The sequence below is a fragment of the Emiliania huxleyi genome (genome assembly GCF_000372725.1).
Source record: "Emiliania huxleyi CCMP1516 unplaced genomic scaffold EMIHUscaffold_31, whole genome shotgun sequence".
Taxonomy (NCBI): Eukaryota; Haptophyta; order Isochrysidales; family Noelaerhabdaceae; genus Emiliania; species Emiliania huxleyi.
The window spans coordinates 246791-263648 of NW_005199684.1; the positions used below are offsets into that span (position 1 = coordinate 246791).

At 65.9% G+C, this 16858-nt stretch overlaps 5 protein-coding genes across 5 annotated transcripts; 3 read left to right on the plus strand and 2 right to left on the minus strand.

The window, feature by feature from the left end:
* Positions 1-2582: 2582 nt before the first annotated feature.
* Positions 2583-3295, plus strand: EMIHUDRAFT_101345 (hypothetical protein; the record flags this gene model as incomplete). The annotated part of the gene is made up of 2 exons (XM_005774550.1): positions 2583-2705; positions 2759-3295. 2 exons carry the CDS (start codon positions 2583-2585, stop codon positions 3293-3295), a joined length of 660 nt encoding a protein of 219 aa, XP_005774607.1.
* A 2299-nt stretch (positions 3296-5594) lies between these two features.
* On the minus strand, positions 5595-7796 carry EMIHUDRAFT_450707 (hypothetical protein; the record flags this gene model as incomplete). Its single annotated transcript, XM_005774551.1, has 5 exons — positions 7092-7796; positions 6794-6947; positions 6532-6599; positions 5746-6395; positions 5595-5609 (listed from the first exon to the last, which is right to left on the minus strand). The coding sequence occupies exons 1-5, from the start codon at positions 7774-7776 to the stop codon at positions 5595-5597; spliced, it is 1572 nt and encodes a 523-aa protein (XP_005774608.1). The 5' UTR covers positions 7777-7796.
* Positions 7797-8460: 664 nt separating this feature from the next.
* Positions 8461-10378, plus strand: EMIHUDRAFT_207316 (hypothetical protein; the record flags this gene model as incomplete). Its single annotated transcript, XM_005774552.1, has 4 exons — positions 8461-8546; positions 9082-9987; positions 10084-10238; positions 10365-10378. The coding sequence occupies 4 exons, from the start codon at positions 8461-8463 to the stop codon at positions 10376-10378; spliced, it is 1161 nt and encodes a 386-aa protein (XP_005774609.1).
* A 273-nt stretch (positions 10379-10651) lies between these two features.
* Positions 10652-11427, plus strand: EMIHUDRAFT_207317 (hypothetical protein; the record flags this gene model as incomplete). Its single annotated transcript, XM_005774553.1, has 2 exons — positions 10652-10987; positions 11122-11427. The coding sequence occupies 2 exons, from the start codon at positions 10652-10654 to the stop codon at positions 11425-11427; spliced, it is 642 nt and encodes a 213-aa protein (XP_005774610.1).
* A 2136-nt stretch (positions 11428-13563) lies between these two features.
* On the minus strand, positions 13564-16803 carry EMIHUDRAFT_207318 (hypothetical protein; the record flags this gene model as incomplete). The annotated part of the gene is made up of 2 exons (XM_005774554.1): positions 13564-15103; positions 15314-16803. 2 exons carry the CDS (start codon positions 16801-16803, stop codon positions 13564-13566), a joined length of 3030 nt encoding a protein of 1009 aa, XP_005774611.1.
* Between the last annotated feature and the right edge of the window lie 55 nt (positions 16804-16858).

Genomic DNA, 16858 nt, shown 5'->3' on the forward strand with positions numbered 1-16858 from the left:
CCCCCGGGGGGGGGTTTAAAAAAGAAAAAAGGAAACCCGGCCCCCAGAAGGCTTGGAAGGTTTTCTTTCCCCCAAAGGAAGCCCCATTTTTTGGCCCCCGATTTCCCCGTAGGGGGGAAACCCCCATTTGCCAGGGTTTTCGCCGCGGGGGGCGCCTTTTTTTTTTGGGGTTGGAAAAAAAGGAGGGGGGGGTTCCCCCCCCTCTTTGGCGGTTCCCCCTCCTACTTCGGTGGTCCCCCCCCCCCCCCCCCAAGCCGCCGTTTCCTTAATCCTTTTTTTGGCCGCCCTTATTACCGCCACCTCCTTTTCCCCTTCTTACTTCGGTTCCCCCCCCCCCCCCCCCCACCCACCCACGCCCCACGGCCACGGAAGCTGCTCGCCGCGGAAGCTGCTCGACAGGTGCCTCGCAGCTGCGTATTCTCGTATTATCTTCGAGTAAGTGTAGGTACTGCGTGGGGGCGGTACGTATTCCCGTATCACGTATCACTAGCTCCGAGTAGAGGGGGCGTCCTTGCAGTTAAGGGGAAACCTGGTACGCGGGTCCAACCCTCGGAGAGTATTCTTTAGCTCCGAGTAGAGGGGGCGTTCCGCAGCTAGGGGGACCCACAGCGCGAGGGAAAAATTCCGCCGCTGGGGGAACCCCGGAGCGCAGAGCTAACCCTCGGAGACCCGTGTTATGGCCCTGCGAACGCGCACCCCCCCACGGTCGAGGAAGAGGGTGCGTTCTGCAGTTAAGGGGTAACCCGGTACACGGAACCATCCCTCGGAGACGTGTTAAGGCCCTGCGACCGCGCACCCCCAGGGCTAGGGCTCTCTTGCCCGCAACCCGATGCCAATCATCCGGCCCGCTGGGTGCGCTTCTGAGCTCCCCGGCCCTGGATGTGCGGTTGATAATTGCACTCCAAGTGCTCCAAGTTTACTTTACGGCCCTTTCCCTGCGAACGCGCACCCCCCTAGCTAGGGGTCAGGGCTCTCTAGCCCGTAGCCCGATCCCGATCATCCGGCTCGCTGGGTGCGCTTCTCAGTTCCCCGGCCCTGGATGTGAGGCTAATGACTGCACTCCAAGTGCTCCAAGTTCTTCTTTAGGCTCGCCTGCGAGCCGTCTTATTACCAGGTTGCAACCTTAGTCTCGCACTGTGCTGTGAACGCTGCTGGTTGGCGTCGGTTGCGCAGCACCCCGTCCTCATCCAGGTTGTTGGTTGCTGCCCCAGGTCCCGCACTATGTAGTGCAATGCCCCGTTCCCTGGTCATGCTTGTTCGGGTACGTGTTTCGCCCGTCCCTGCCTGTGTCCGTCCACGTCGCCCGTCGGCAAAGCCGACGACCTATGGTGCAATACACGCCGGGTCCTGAGAGCTGCTGGTTGCCGCTCTGTTCACAGCACAGTGCGAGACTAGGGTTGCAACCTGGTAAAAAGACGGCTCGCTGTGAGAGAGGCTTGTATTTTTGAGAATTCTTTAGGCGTTCAGCCGCTCGACACGCAGGTCCGTGGGGAGATGCAAGCCATGACCCGCATATAGCTGTTGCACCGCGCACAAGAAGACTCCCCGCGCACGCACGCGCAGCAAAGAGTGATTCACATTTACGAGTAAAAGCTCCCCGGTGGGTGCCCAGAGCGTGTGTGTATGGGTGGGAGAGGAGGAGGGAGAGAGAGGAGGAGGGCGGCCGCCCGCAGCCCGCCCGCCCGCCGGCCGGCCCCCGGCTGCTGCATTTAGGCTGAACAAGCTTTTCCTCTCGCACCCCGTCTCTTTTCCTTTCCTTTTCTTCTGAGCTTTTCTTCTCCCTTTTTTCTCTACAGCACCCTCTCTTTTCCTCTCTATTTTCCCGGGGAAACAATCAAATTTTCCGGGCTCTGAGCCGAGTCTGAGGCTGGTTTGGGCCCAAAATCAGCCAAATCGGCAAAATACCGGGTATTTTGCGGGCATACCTGGAAAACCCCGGGTATACCTGGAAAATACCCTGCGACCGCCAGGGTATTGTGCCGATTTCCTCAATTTTGCGTCAGATTTTGCCCCAGACCAGCTCTCAGACTCAGGGAAACTCGCGAGTTTCCAGAATGCTGAATGGAGCACCAAACACCCTCTGTTTTCCCTGGAAATTTCCGGAAACGCAAAGTGCTGGGGACCCTCTGTTTTCCTTTTTGTTTGCCGGAAAAGCTTGTGCAGGCCAACTGATGCTGCGGCGGCCCCCGCCCCGCCCGGTTGCATTCTCTCTGAGATAGGGAAGCAGAAAGAAAACGAACGGGGCAGACGTGCGTGTGCGCATCGCGTTTTACGACGCGGTCGGAGTGCACGCCGGCCCTCTTGCAGCATGCCTGAGATGCCCGCCGGGGCTGGCTCGCCCTCGCCCTCGCCGCCGTTGGCGGCGAGCGACCAGAGCGTCGGCGAGGCCCGCCGTGCGGCGGACGCCTCCGCCGCGAGGGCAGAGGGTCAGGGCCGCGGCAGTGGCCCCGAGCGTCCCAAGCTCCGCCGACGCGCCATGTCTTACAGCCGGGCGCCGGCCCGCCGAGCAGTTTCGCCAAGACGGGCGGCGGCGCAGCCTGCCGATCCGACTGGAGGCGACGAAGCTAAGAAAGAGGGCGGGGATGGGGCTGCGGCCAAGCCTGCCGCCCCCACCACTGTGCACACCGCGGGAGAGGGGCCTCGGTATGGCCGCGCGCTCTCCTTCGGTCGGCGGCCGCGCCGAAAAGCAGCAGCCAGCCCAGCCAGTGGCGTGGGGGGCTCCTCGGCGGGCCGCGTCTCAGCTCCCGGCTCGCTGCAGCGCCTGAGGGAGATCGAGGCGCTGCTCGAGGGCGTCGGTGGCGGCGACGCGCGAAGCTGGCTGGCCAAAGCGGAGGGCGTCATGTCGACAAAAGTGGCGGAACCGAGCCGCGAGCTCGACGCCCGCGTCTTTGTGCGCGTCGGGAACCCTCGCCTCGGCTCGGTTGGCTTCTACCGTCCCAAGAAAATGTACTGCAACGAGGACCACCTCAACCTGCAAGACATTGGCGAGGGCACCATCTTGCACTGCCGCCCCTCGGACCCGCTGCGCTTTGAGCTGCACCTGGTCTTCCAGTCGTCAAAGGGCTCGAACGTGGAAGTGCACCTGCGCTGCCTCCGCAAGCTGCACTACGACCATCTCCTCAACCGCCCGCGCCCGCCCCCTGAGGTCCACACGGCGTCGCCTCCCTCCGCACCTCCTCGGCAGCTCTCGACGTCGCACCCACCGATGCCGCTCGCCCGAGCGGGCACGCGCACCGCCAATGCCGTAGCGGAGCTGGACACGGTGCACACCGGGGCGGTGTCGCTGAACACATGACGTTTTCGCAATCACTGGCGCTACACGCACTGGGCACGCGCCCCCACACCGCACACGCGCACACGCGACACGGCGGACGGTGGGCTGTGGCCCCCGCGCCCCGCGCGAAACCACAACTATACCCTTGTCGCGCCTGGGTATTCGCCCTGTGTATACATTGGCCTTCCATCTCTGATTACTCGGATTCAATATCATTTAGTCCGACATTTCTTGATCTTGTGGCTCCCCGGCGGCCGGCGCTCTCGCCTCAGGTCAGAGTACAGAGAGGGCCCAGCGACTCGTCGGTTCTGCATTCGTGCACAAAGCAGACACCAGACCTCGGTTTCCCATCGGGTTTCTGCTGCGGTTTCCCATGGCGGTTTCCCATAGCCGAAAACCCAGGGGTCGGTCGGTTTCTGCGGCGCGCTCTGGTTTTTCTGGGATCTGTTTTCTGGGACACCCGCCTCGATTTCCCGTGGGATCTGCCTGTGGGTCTGGTTTCTGCGGTGTGAATACATCTCCCGCCTCGTCCTAATGAGCTCATTCCGGCCAATGAACAGGTGTCCCCATTTATTTTTTTCAAGTGGGAACAGCAAAAAAGCGGCATGCATTCTGCGTTTCTGGTTTCTGGTTTCTGCTCCGATTGGTCGCGACTGGTGATGAGTGTCAACGCCGGGTGCGGGTAAATCTCGGCACGGATCGGCACGTGTGGTAGCGTGCGATGAGGCCTTGCCAGCTCCTGGTGGTGCCCTCAAGATCGCCGCGCGCATTGGCCGCTCCGCCGACGTTGTGATAGAGCTTCTTTCTGTCTCCAACAGAGTAGATCCAAACACTCTATTGATATGCGATAGGTACTCAAAACACTCGCACAACGCCTGCTTTCACAGCTCAGCCTTTCAGGGCTTGGGCATGACAAGCAACGGCCCCGCCGGTCGGCGTCCGATGCACGAGGCAGCCATGTTGGCTGCCACGGCGTTTCCGCTCGGGATCGCGGCAGCCTGGCGGACTCGACCGCATCGCAGGCCTCCCTCCCGTGAGCCACAAAAGTGCGTGGCAGCGCGGCGCGCCGCCAACCTCGCTTTCGGAGCAGAAACCAGAAACCAGAAGCCGAAATGCCTGGAGCGATAAAACGGTTCCCCCCAAGGGTTCCTCCCACCCAGAACATGCTGCTGTCTTAGTACTCCCGTTCGACCCATTCGGAATCCGATTAGTTAATGAAGGGTCATTCCGCCGGAATGACCCCTCCACGGGGAGATCGTTCACACCTCGAAAAACCAGAACCCAGAGTGTCTGGCTGGACCGATATTCCCATGGCCCGGATGTTTTCTGTGGGATGTGTCGAAAAAGCAGAATACAGAGCTCCTCCTCCTATAAGTCAGACGGTTTCTTGATAGCTGATATGCCAGGGAAGAGCCTGGTATCTCAGTATGTTATATCCTATGGAATATGGTGTCTGGTTTATGCACACCTCCGGTTCTGGGTGTCAACGGGCATTGCCTGTGGTCTTCAGCGCACAAAGGGTGTGAATAGATAGAGCTCTCTTGATCCTTCTGAGCACGAAGACCACCTTAGCCGCTTTATTTAGGGTCTGATCACTCTGCCAACTGCTATGCGGACTGGTATGCACAGAGACTGAACATGTGTCTCAGAGTGTGAGATGACTGTGAGGAGGAGATTATCTCCGCACACGCGGTCCGCGAATCGCGGTGACGTCGAGTCGTGAGTGAATTCTCGTTTTTTTACATGTATCGTTTGTGCAGCGGCTGCACAGACTCACATTGTCAGGTTTTTAGTTGTGAGTGCTTTCGTGAGCGCCCCGGGCCCGGATCGATCGAGCCGCGGTATCGCGCTTCTGTGTCATCCCTACTTCACGCGCAGCCCGGGTCGCTACCCTTCATGCCCCCCCCCCCCCCCCCCCCGCGGCGGCGTGCGTGGATGGCTGGCGCACCCTGGCGGCGAGTCCCGGGCCGCTCACTCGTACGCCACGTACTGGTCCGACGTGGTGGCCGTCTCGTAGGGGCCCGCCGGCGCGCGGACGCCGCGGCTCCAGCGGCGGTACGCGAGCGCGGCGGCGGCAGCGGCAGCGAGGAGCGCGGCAAAGGCGGCGCCGGTGTAGACGCCCGGAGCCGCGTGCAACGTCGCCTCCTCTTCCGCAACCTGCGCCGTCAGCTGGATGGCGCCGCCCCGTCCCTGCTCGCGCTGGCCGCGCTGCTCGCGCTGGCCGCGCTGCTCGCGCTGCGCCTCGTCGCCGTCGATGAGGCGCAGCCCGTCGATGGCGTGCCTGCGGCGAGCCGGCCACCGCAGGGGAGGGGGGTCATGCTCACGCTGCCAGACCCTGCAGGGGGCGGGCAAGGGGTGGGGGGGGGGGGGGGGTGCGCGCGCCTCGCGTCCCTCGCCTTTGTCTTGGCCGTGTCCTGCAGCTTCTTCGCCTCCGCCTCCGCCTCCGCCGCCGCCGCCTCGGCGGCCTTCACCTCCTCCTTCCACGCGGCGCGGTACTCGGCCTGCGCCTTTTGCGCGTTTGCCTCCGCCGCCTGCATGTCAGCGGCAACCCGCGAGTCCTTGAGGTGGAACTCGGACCGGATGCCGTCGGCGGCGTGCAGGATGGCCTTGGCGTGCTCGTGGGCCGAGGCCGGGTAGACGGGCGGGCACGTCTCGCTCCCGAGCGGCTTGGCGGGCTCGCCGTACAAGTCCGCGTGCTTCTCGATGTACGCTGCGGTCGGGTAGTCGGGAGGGTCGCAGCCGGTGTGCTCCTCCTTTTGCCACACGCGCACGTAGTCGACCCAGAGGGAGGCAGGCCAGTGCTTTCCGTCGAGGGCGGTGGGCCCGCCGTTCCAGGTGCCGATCGCCGTGTTCATCACGAGCGACATGGGCTCGGCTGGCACCTGCCTCTTGGGCGTGCGCAGGCAGGGCGCGCCCGGCGCGCTGCTGTTGCAAATCTTGTACTCGCCGAAGGAGGCGGCCTCCATCGACCAGACGAACTCGTCGTCGTAGTACCAGGCGACGCCGCCGTCGCTCCCCGTGCGCCACTCCATCCGGTAGGTCCAGTACCGCGAGTGGAAGTCGTCGATCTCGGTGATGCCGCCCGAGAGCGCGTCAGGGCAGCCGGTGAGGCACTGAGAGCCTGGAGACGGTTCCGAGAAGGTTCTTGGAAGGCTCGTGGAAGGCTCCAGCTCCGGCAGCCCGTGGGCTGCAAGCCGAGAGACGAACGAGTCCATTCAGGGTCAGAATACGGCCGCCTCGGAGCGTCGCGCGAGTACGAGGGCTGGGAGTCCCGTGCTTTGCGGCGATGCGTTGGAACGCGGCCGACTGCGTGTCTTCTCGAGGGCTGGGTTGGAATACAGGGGCACGTGTTCCGCATCTATGGAAGCGAGCCGTACGGCGGTCCGTACCTGTGCGGGTGCGTGGTGGACGCGTCAGTGTACGTGCCCCAAAGGGCGGCGGGTGTGGGTGTAGCACAGGCGTGTGGGAGAGAGCGGTGAGGGGAGGGAGGGAGGCGGTGTGGCGTGCGCGTCGCCGCACCAGCCGTTGTTGGGCTTGCCGCGCTTGCCGAAGGTGAGCTTGCGGTACCAAGCGCCAGGCCCCTCCGCGGTGGGGAAGCCGAAGAGCGGTGGCCGAAAGTACGCCGGCACGCCCGGAGAGAGCTGCACCGAGCCAACGGCGTACGATCCCGAGCCTGGAGCAGGCGGGAGGGAGGAGGGCGCATCGGGACGTGCAGGGTGGTGCGCTACGATGCAGCGTTGCGATGCGATGCCGCCGCGTCGCGAGTCAGGGCGTGTGCTGAGGCGTGGGCGCGAGGCGTGGGCGTGAGGCGCGGTACCGGCATTCGTGACGGCGCCCTCGAGCACGTCGAGCTCGGTGGCGCCGCGGCCCTGGAAGGGGAGGAGGCCGTCCTCGCGCAAGTCGTGGTCCTGGCATGCGGAGATGCGCTGCGGCGGGTCGGTCGGCGGCAGCTTCAGGTCCGGGTCGCACTCGCTGTACGACCACGGCCACAGCCCCGTGTTTGAGTCCTGGTACACGGCGCGGCCGAGGTTGCCAAAGGCCCAGAGCGCGGGCCAGTAGCCGCCGCCGCCGGGCAGCTTGGCGCGGAACTCGACGATGCCGCCCGTGAAGCAAAACTTGTTCCAGGACTGCAGCATCGCCGACGAGTACGGCATGTGGATGTTCTTCTCACCCGTCGGAGAGTCACCCGTGTGCGGCTTCTCCTCTGTGAGGATGCGGAGCGCGACCACGCCGCTGGCGTTCTGGTCGGCGAGCACCGTGGCTTGCTCGGGAAGATAGAAGGCGGAGCCCAGGTTGGACGTGTCGCCCACCTCGAGCGCCGTCCACTTGGGATCCTCGCCGTTTGCAAACGAGCGACTCGGATCGTTGAACTCGTCCGAGAAGACGAGCGTGTAATCGTCGCCGTCCGAGCCAGTGACTGCCTCCGCGTCCTTGGGCGTGTCCGGGTCGCACCAGCAGCAGCCGTCCTTGGCGCCCAGCGAGAGCAGCCAAGGGGCGAGCATCACGTGACCTCGGCTCTTGCCCGATGCCCTTCGATACGAGTCTGCGACCAAAGTCGGCTTCTCGCGCGCGAGGTCTCGAGGTGTTCGCGTCGGGAAGCGGGGGCGGAGGGGCCGCAGGGGTGGCCACAAGGGTGGCATTTAAACCGCGGTGCTGGTCAATGCGTCTCGAGAGGCACACTTCGCCAACCACAGCCTCCTGAGGGCCCAACAGGAGAATCGTGCTTTCAGTGGGGTTGTTTGGTGTTGGGTTGGGTTGGTTGGGGGTTGGGTTGTTCCGTGAGGTTGGGTCGTCGGCGCGAAGGGTGAGGTCTCGACCGCCGCCGCTCACGCCAGCGGACGGCCACCATCGGTGTTTTTGGCTTCGCCACCGTTCAAAGCGTGCGCAATGCGCTCGCCGGCATCGAGCGAGCACGCCTGTCCGACGAGTGGCTTGCTGTGTGGACGCCTTCTTGTGGCTCTCGCCGAGAGCGTTTTGCGTCCCGGTGGGTGGGAGAATATGTGTCGTCTGATGTGTCACTGTGTGCGTCACATCGGTCTTTATAGCAAGCACGGTCGATCCGTCAAAGCGATACACTCGTTCCTATCACATATTCTCCCACCCACCGGGACGCAAAACGCTCTCGGCGAGAGCCACAAGAAGGCGTCCACACAGCAAGCCACTCGTCGGACAGGCGTGCTCGCTCGATGCCGGCGAGCGCATTGCGCACGCTTTGGACGGTGGCGAAGCCAAAAACACCGATGGTGGCCGTCCGCTGGCGTGAGCGGCGGCGGTCGAGACCTCACCCTTCGCGCCGACGACCCAAGCTTACGCGGAACAACCCAACCCAGGCCCACAACCCAACCCAACCCAAAAAGCACGATTCTCCTGTTGGGCCCTCCTCCTCCCGATCCCGACCGACGGCGCAGAGAGAGAGTGCGCGCGGCGGCGCCGCCGGCCCGACGGCCGGCGCGCGCCGCCACGGGGACGATGGGGACCCCGCCGCAAGCCCCGTGCACCACCAACCCAGCGGGCGAGTCAGCCAGCCCCGCACGACCGCGCAGCAAGCGCCTCCAAGCGCGGTCGCGTGCATCGCCGGTAGGGAGACCGGGGCGCCGCTCCATGGCGCGGTGGCCCCCGGTGGCGGCGATCGCGCCGGGCTCACTCACCGCCGAGCCCGGCGCGCGCCGCCGCGCGCCTCCCGCAACCCTCGGGCCTCACGCGTCACGGCCAACCATCCGGATCCGCCCTCGTGACAGCTGCCGCCCCCGATGCGTGGTGCTGTTCTCCTCGCTTGTCGCTTCCCTGCTCGCTGCCGCCGGCCGGAGGCTGAGAAGTTTCGGCGGGCTCTCTTTTACTGCGACTCGGTCGCCAAAGCGCCGCGACCGCGCTGTGGCAAGCTCTCTGAGCAAGACCATGGCCCAAGACGACTGGCGCGAGGTGCTCCTGCTGGTCGACACGCCAAAGGGCCCTCGGTCTCTCCGCACACGGCTGAGCGCCGCCGCCACGCTCGCCGAGGTCGAATGCGAGGCGGTCTCGATGGCCTCGGCGGTTGGCGGCGGAGTGGCAGACGTGATCCCGCTAGAGTATTACGACGCCCTCTTCAGCGAGTGGTGCGTCCTCACCACGTCCGTTCTGCCGGGCCTTCCCGCCACCGCGACGCTGCGGTGCGGCGGCTCGGCCGCGTGCGCCTCGAGCGGTTGGATGGGCTCCTCGCCCGGTGGGCTCCGCTTGGGCGAGCTGCAATCGCTCGGGCGGCGGCAGAGCCTCGAGGAGCCGCAGGCGCTGCGCGGCCTCCCCGACGGCCGCCGCCGCTCCGACGCGGGGCAGCATCGCTCGCTCCTCGCCGCGCTGGCCGCAGAGGACCTCACCGCGCTGCCGCTCGCAGCCATCTGGCTCGAGGAACGGCTCAAGACGGTGTCGCTCGCGACGGTGTGCGTCGTTGCGCTCGGATTTCTGGCGTGGTACCTTCAGTCGGCGCTACAGATGCTCCTCATTGCCGCGCTGCTCGCCGTGCTGCTCGAGCCGCTCGTAGACCGCCTTTCTGCGCCGCCTTGCGGCGGGATGCCGTCGCTTGCGCTGCCTCGGCCGCTTGCGATCGCAATCACGCTGGCGCTCGTGCTCGCCCTCTTCCTGCTCCTGCTGCTGCTCCTCTACAATGCCGTCGACTCCTTCATGCGACGCGCTCCCGAGTTTGGCGACGCGTCGCAGCATGCGCTCGAGGCGCGCGCGCGGTGGCGGCATTAGGCGGCCGGGATGACATAAGATGGCCTTCCGCACGTCCGTGGCACGTCTGCACAGGTGTTCAAGCTGCGCTGGAAGGCGTCGAGGCTGGGGCCCTACTTTGACATCGACATCCTCGCCAAGGCGCTCGCGACCTCGATCAAGGACGCCTCCATGATGAGCGCCGCCCTCGCCGGCACCTTCTCCTTCGTGGGCGGCCTGCTGTTCCGCGGCCTCGCCATCATGGCGCGCCGAGAGATTGGTGCCTCCTCCCGAGATCACCCGCGGTCACCCGAGGCCTCCGGAACCCCAAAAGGTGCTCTGGATCTTCCTCGTCATGTCCCCCTCCTCTGCGGCCCCGCCTGCCGCGGACCCGCCACGCCAGCAGAGCCAGGCCGCTGATGCGGCGGCGCGAGAGAAGGGCCCGCCGCTCGGACTGCGCCGCTCGATGCTGGCAGGGCAGGCGCCGCTGCGCCACCCCTCCGCGCCGGACGGGGCGGCCGGCGCGGCGGACGTGCCGCACCCGCGCGGCATGGCGCCCAGCCGCGGCTCCGGAGGCTCCACAGGGGGCGGCGCCTCGCGGCCGAGCGCGGAGCAGCAGACGCGCACCTACCTTCGCTGGAAGGCGGCCATCTCGCTTGGCAAGGCGGTCGCCTGTGCCCTCGTCTACCTCGCATGCGGGGTGCCGCTCTGGCCGCTCTTTGGCGTCGTCACCTTTTGGCTCTCAACTCACGCCCAAACGCGAAGCTAGCTGGCCCGAGCGGACTCGCCGATGGCCTCGTCCGTAGGCTCAACTGGCTGCCGCTCGTTGGCTCGGGCATCGCCGTGCTGCTGCCCGTGCCGCTCGCGCTCGTCGACCCGTCGGTGAGCTGGCTCGCCTTTGGCCTTTTCCTCGGCCTCACCACCGCCGTCCACCTCCTCGTCGACAACCTCGTCGACCAGGTCGTGATGGCGCGCGCGATGACCCTCCACCCCGTCGCTCTCATCGTCGGGCTCTCGGCGGCCCAGATTGTGTGGGGCGCCGCGCCGAGACCTCACCATCCCGGCGAGCCGCTTGATCCGTTGCCCCACCGTCCCCGTGGAGCCCGCGCCGCGTAGGCGTTGTCGGTATGGTCCTTTCCGTGCCTCTCCTCGCCGTGCTCAAGTCGAAGCTCGCTTCAACGGCGCACCCGTACGCGCAAGCTTGCGCCGCGCTGCTCGAGGGCGAGTGGCAGATCGCCGCCGCCATCACTGAGGGCAGCGAGGGCAACGCTGGCGACGCCCGGGGCGGCAAGGACAAGCCGATGGCCAAGTCCGCCGCCCGATTCTCGGCGTTGCGGCGGCTACTGGCGGCGCTGGGCTGCGACTGGTGCTCGAGAGCGCCCGCGGGTGGCGAGCGGCGCGAGCTCCTTCCTGCGGCGGAAGTGGACGCGACCTCCCGTGCGGGCGAGTGGCGCGGAGAGTCGCCGTGATGGGGCTGAGGTTACGGTTGGTGCGCTTTCTGACGCGCGACCCCGCGTCGCCAGCTTGCGCGACACCGATCTCCATCACTCCATGCGCAGACCGAAATTGATTTCTTTTCTTGTAATTTTTTGCAGGGGCGGGGTGCGTATCCGTCGCTCGCCTCTTACATCCCGCCAAATTCTCGAGCGAGAGCGCGCGCACTCGCACGTTCAGGGCACCCGCCTTGACCTCGCCGTACGTCTCTCGCTCCAACCTCCATCTGCTTGAGGGCTGGCTTGACGCCGGCGGTCGAGGCGGCGCTGGGAAAATAGAGCTTGAGCTTCTGCACGGTGATGGGCAGGTCGAACGGGCTCCACCATATCCTCCGCCGTCGCCGCCTCTCCCTCCGCCTCTTCCTCCGCCTCATCCTCCGCCTCTCCCTCCACTGTCGCCTCCACCTCCACCTCCTCATCGGAGTGCGCCTCCTTCTCCCAGTGAGATCGCGCTGAGGTGGAGCACAAGGTGCGGCCTCGCTGGCCGTTGCCAGCCCTGGGCCTCTGTAGCGCCAGATTTACTGCGGCGGCATTCCCTGACCTCGCCCGCGAAGTAACAGCCATCCCCGTCCCACCACACCTTGACCCGCGAGCCCGTCTCGAGCGGCCTACAACGGACGTGGCGCGGTCACACACTCTCTGTCACGCAGCTATCACACCGAATACGAGGCGCCCGGTGCAAGCGCGTCCCCTCTGCCTCCGTTGGCACAGCCGGGGAAGACTGGTACTCACCGACTTCCCGTGCATAGGCCACCGCTGCCTGCACTGCCGTGTCGAAGGAGCCCAGGTAGACCTTCCTTCCAGCCTGAAAACGGCCATTGCGAGAGCGAACTCCTGTGTGCCGGTTCTATTGCTGCTGGAGAGGTGCAGCTGCAGACCCTTCGCCTCTGGCGCCACAATCGCCTGCATGGACGCCGCGAACGCGTTGGCCGCAGCAGGGGTGAGCCTCGCGGCATTTGTAACGCGTTCTCGCGCGACGCAGCGTGGGATTCTTTTAATCCCCTCTCCGGGAAACCCCCGGCTCCTTTTGTGTACCTGTGTCAGTGCAAGCACCAGTCCCGTGCCTAGTAAAAGAAAGAGAGAAACGCGCTTGTGTGCACACGGAAACGAGAGACGCGGTATGAGGGGCAGCGCCTATGCCCCCCCCTCGCGCCGTCGGGGAGAGTGTGAATGGTGTCTCGAAGAATCTCTCCGGCCCTGTGAAGAAGACTTGACAACAGACACACCTCCGCCCGCGACGCCGATCGGAGGGAAGCGGCCTTCGCGCCGAGCGGCGAGAGAAGCCGCGCGCGACTGGGAATAGCGCCGGCGCCGTCACAAAACGGGGCCGAGGAGAGCGATGTGAGGAGAGAGCGGGGTGGTGGTGGCGACGCTGCAGGAGAGCGACGAGAAGTGGCGGACGACCGCGAGGTGGCATGAAGGGTAGAGGAGAGAAGCGAAAAAAAAGCTCTTAGGTTTGAGCCTGGCGAGGTACTTCCAGCCTGCTGTGGGAACAGCTGACGCAGTCTCGTCGAGGCTCGTCGCACAGCCTCTCCCTCCGGTCCATCGAGGGGCACGACGGCGTCTGCCCCAATATGTGCCCACGGCGCCGGCGCAAGAGCGCGCGCAAGAGCCGTTTGTGCTCCGCACGCAGACATAGCCTGTAGGTAGGTAGGTGATCTGTGATCTGTAAGGGTCCGCCCGCAGGCGCATTTTGTATACCGAGGCGGTGCCCGGTGCCGAACCTGTCGGACCTTAAGACAGCATTGTAGATCCCTGGGCGAGGGTGGTGGCGTCCCCGTCGGGTCAGGGCTGAAGGCGGGGGAGACCAACCCGATCTCTCCGGCGTCCCGGGAGCGTGATTGACACCTCCCCCTGCGCCAACAGCCCCATGGAGGGAGACCGCTCGTCTAGCCAATCAGCCTTAAGCGAGCGGTCTGGCCGTTGGAATGGCCGAGGTTGGTGGACTTGCGTCCTCGCGTCGGTCGTGGTTGTACAAGCAGCATTATGAGCAAGTTACCATCTCCACGACACACTCGGGGAGGGGGGAGGTCCATGACCTAGTTGCCCGGGCGTGCAGGAGCATGCCCGGCCGTTCGGTCTCGCTCCCATCACCCGTCGACCCTATCCTTCTCAGCTGAGGCCAGAGAATTTGTTGGTTGGCTTTCGGGGTGATCCCCGCACTCGGTTGCGCTGGCGCTGTCTCTGGGCTTTCGTCAGCGGCTCTCCATCCTCTTCCTGTTGCCTGCTCGCCCCCTCCCCCTGACTCATCGAACCGCTACGTTCGTTTTCAAATCGCCCCCGCTTCCTCGGCGGCTGGGATGCCTCGTACTCTGGCTGTTCTTCGTCTACGTCCATCACTGTAAATTCGTCGTCTGTCTGGCTGCCATCGTTCGGCTGGCCCGTTTCGGGTGGTTGCTCGCTCGGTCCTGGCTCTGCTGCTCGGTCGGGTGTCTCCTCGTCGTCGCTCCTTGCGCCATCGTCGCTGTCGTCGTTGTCTTGGCCGGCGCGGGCTTGACTAGATTCGGTTCCCCTGTGCCCGAGCCGAAGTTCGAATCGTATTCGATCCATGAACCGCTGCGCCGCGAGCTGGTTCCGCCGTTCTCTCCTCGCGCGCGCCCGTTGGCTGCCCTGGCTGCTCTGGCTCCCCTCGCTCTCGCCCCCCTGGCTCTGCTGGCTGTGCTGACTCTGGCTCCCCCGGCCCTCCGCCTCTTCCTCCGTTGCCACGTCGGGAAGCTCGAAGAACGCATCGTCGATAAAGGCCATCTCGTCGTCCGCCGAGGCGCTCCTATCTCTCTCGTTGGCTCCCTCGTCGTCGTACGTCTCGCTCTCTTGCGGCTCGCTCTCCATCGAGTCCCTCGTCCCGCCTTCGGGCGCCGGATTGTGGACGGCCTTGTCGTGCTCGGCCGTGTTCCACGGCTCGACCCCGGCTCCCTGCGCCTCGCGCACCGCGTCGAGGGTCCGTTGTGACACTTGCCTCTCGCGCCCGTGCCGAAACCGTAGTAGACTGAGGTGCCCGATCTGGTATGCCTGTGTGCCTTTGAGGGCTCGCGGGCCTCTCGGCACCCCTTTGTCTGCCCTCGGCTTGCGTGGCTTTGGGGCGTCTCCGCGTTGCTGCCCCTCTCTACGCCGCTCGTCTCGTACGCTGATGAGCTCTCGCGCCATGGCTGCGAGGCTGTCCCCGTGGCACAGCCTCCCCTCTCGACACGAGGGCGAGCATCCGAGCCGCACCACCTTGGCGTTGCCGCGGCCGTTCAGCGCGGCCCGCATCGCCGCGACGGCGTCGTTCCCCGTCCTAGCTTCGTCGGAGCGTCGAGGGGCGATCTCCTGTGAGAAGGGCTGCCCGTTGGCCTGTCGGATGAGCGCTGGCGTGGATCTGGTGTCCCGCACGGCTGAGGCGGGAACGGTGCGCAGCCGGAGCCACGTGTCGAATGCCTCGCATACCTGGTCGCGCAGCGCCTCGTCGGTGCCTCTCTTCCCCATGGGGAATGGGTTGCCGAGCCCGGTGCCTCTCATGATGTTGACTGGCAAGGGGCGCGGGACTGTGTCCGCTCCCGTGTCGCGCGTCTCCGCTCGTCGGCTTCCAGCGACGACCACCCTTATCGAAGGCTCGGCGTCCCCCTGTCCGCCGCTGTGTGCACCCCCGCTCGTGTCGCGCTTCGGGCTGGCGGTCCTCGGGGGGGGGCTTGGCTGCTCCGCCTGGCGTGTGTCGCTGTTGCTTCCAGCCCTCGACCCCCCCATGCGACGGTCCCACTCCTCTCCTGCCCCCTCGTCGTCGGTAGGCTCCTCCTCTGGCACCGGCTGTGTGCGGTCGTCGCCGTCGTCGTCGTCTACGTCGTCGTCATCGTCTCCGTCCTGTTCCCCAGCGGCGCCGCCCCTCCACTCGGGCGCGTTCGTCTTGCGCCATTCGATGGCCGTCCACGTAATCGTCTTTGCGGCCTTCCTGGCTGCGTTGGTCGCCTCTCGCACCGCCACCTGCATCGCGGTGAGGCGCTCGCCGTCGCGCCCCCCTCGCGTGGGGGGTGGTACATAGCCCGTTGCCGCCATTCTCGCCCTCGTGGCCGCTCGTTCGCGTTGTGTCGGGGCGGGGAGGGCTCCCGACGCCGCCGCCCTGAACCGCCGCCACTGTTCGACGCTGGGTAGGTTATTGCCCGCCGTGGTGAGCGCCGCGGCGACGTCGAGCGCCTGTTTGACTGCTCCCTTGTAGGCGCTGCTGCCGCCGCCCTCGGGTCGCTCGATGATGTCGTACAGCATCTCTAGGCTGTGGACGAGCTCTCCAGCCAGCTGGCGTCCCCTGGGTGCCCTCCAGACCTCTGCGAGCGCCTCCATGGCCGCCCTGCCGGCGTCGTCCTTGTAGTCGAGTTCGCCGAGCCCGAGCTGTCCGCTCCTGACTCGCATGATTGCGCCTAGGCTGGTGGCTTGCAGCTTGGAGCCGCCGCCGTCGCTGGCCCTTCCGGTAGACTCGAGCAGCTCTGTCCACGCGCCCCCGTGTTCCCACGGCCACGCGTGCGGTAGCTCCTCCGGCATGTGGACGATGAGGTTGCCGACGTCGTGCCCCGCGCTCGTGATGGCTTCGCGGATGGTGAACCGTTCGAGCCCTTGTTGCACGAGCCCGCGTAGCTTGCGCTGTCCGCCTGCCCAGCTGACCGTTCCGTCTCTCCTCTGTTGCCCGTATGCGATCAGGGACGCCTCCCGAGCCAGTTTGCCGTCGTATGGGTCTTCCACTTTGCGCCCGAGGTAGGCCTTGGCGACGACATCGGCGTAGTGGTTCGGGAAGACGCCGCAGTGGGCGCACACCCATTGGATGACGAGGTCTCCGCCCGCCCGTCGCCACCTTGCCGCCCTGAGGCTGATTCGTTCGAGCAGGGCTGGACGGTGATGTTTGTACAGGTGCCAGGCGCTCCCTGTCTGTTCCGCCGTCTGGACTGCTTCGATGACGGGGTTGCAGTCGCTGAGGATGAGCAGCCTGGGGGCCTCTGTGCCCCGTGGGCTGGCCTCTGCCCTGAGCATGCAGGCGTCGATCGCGGTGAGCTCGGCGTCGGCGATGCTGCTTCCTGGCGGTAGCGCCCCTCCGTATGCTGTTGGTGTGCCGTCGTCGCCGACCCCGTGCCACACTCCCCATGCGGCGAGGCCTTCCCCGGCCTCCCCGCGCGGGGCAAAGCTGCCGTCGGTGGCGCACGCGTCGGTGAAGCCGATCGTGTCGTGGAGCGTGAGACTCATCCGCGCCATGGTCGCCGTCACGTCTGCGTTCATGGTCTTGGCTTCCCGCCACTCGAGTCGCACGGCGGCGTCGCCTTCGGCGCGCCACGCTCTGCCCTTGCCCTCGCAAGCAGACGCAAAGTCCGCCAGTGCATCCCTTCCGTCGGGTGGCATCGTTGTGTCGTACGACGTCTTAGGTGCGGTCGCGTCGCCCGAGGCGGCGACCTCG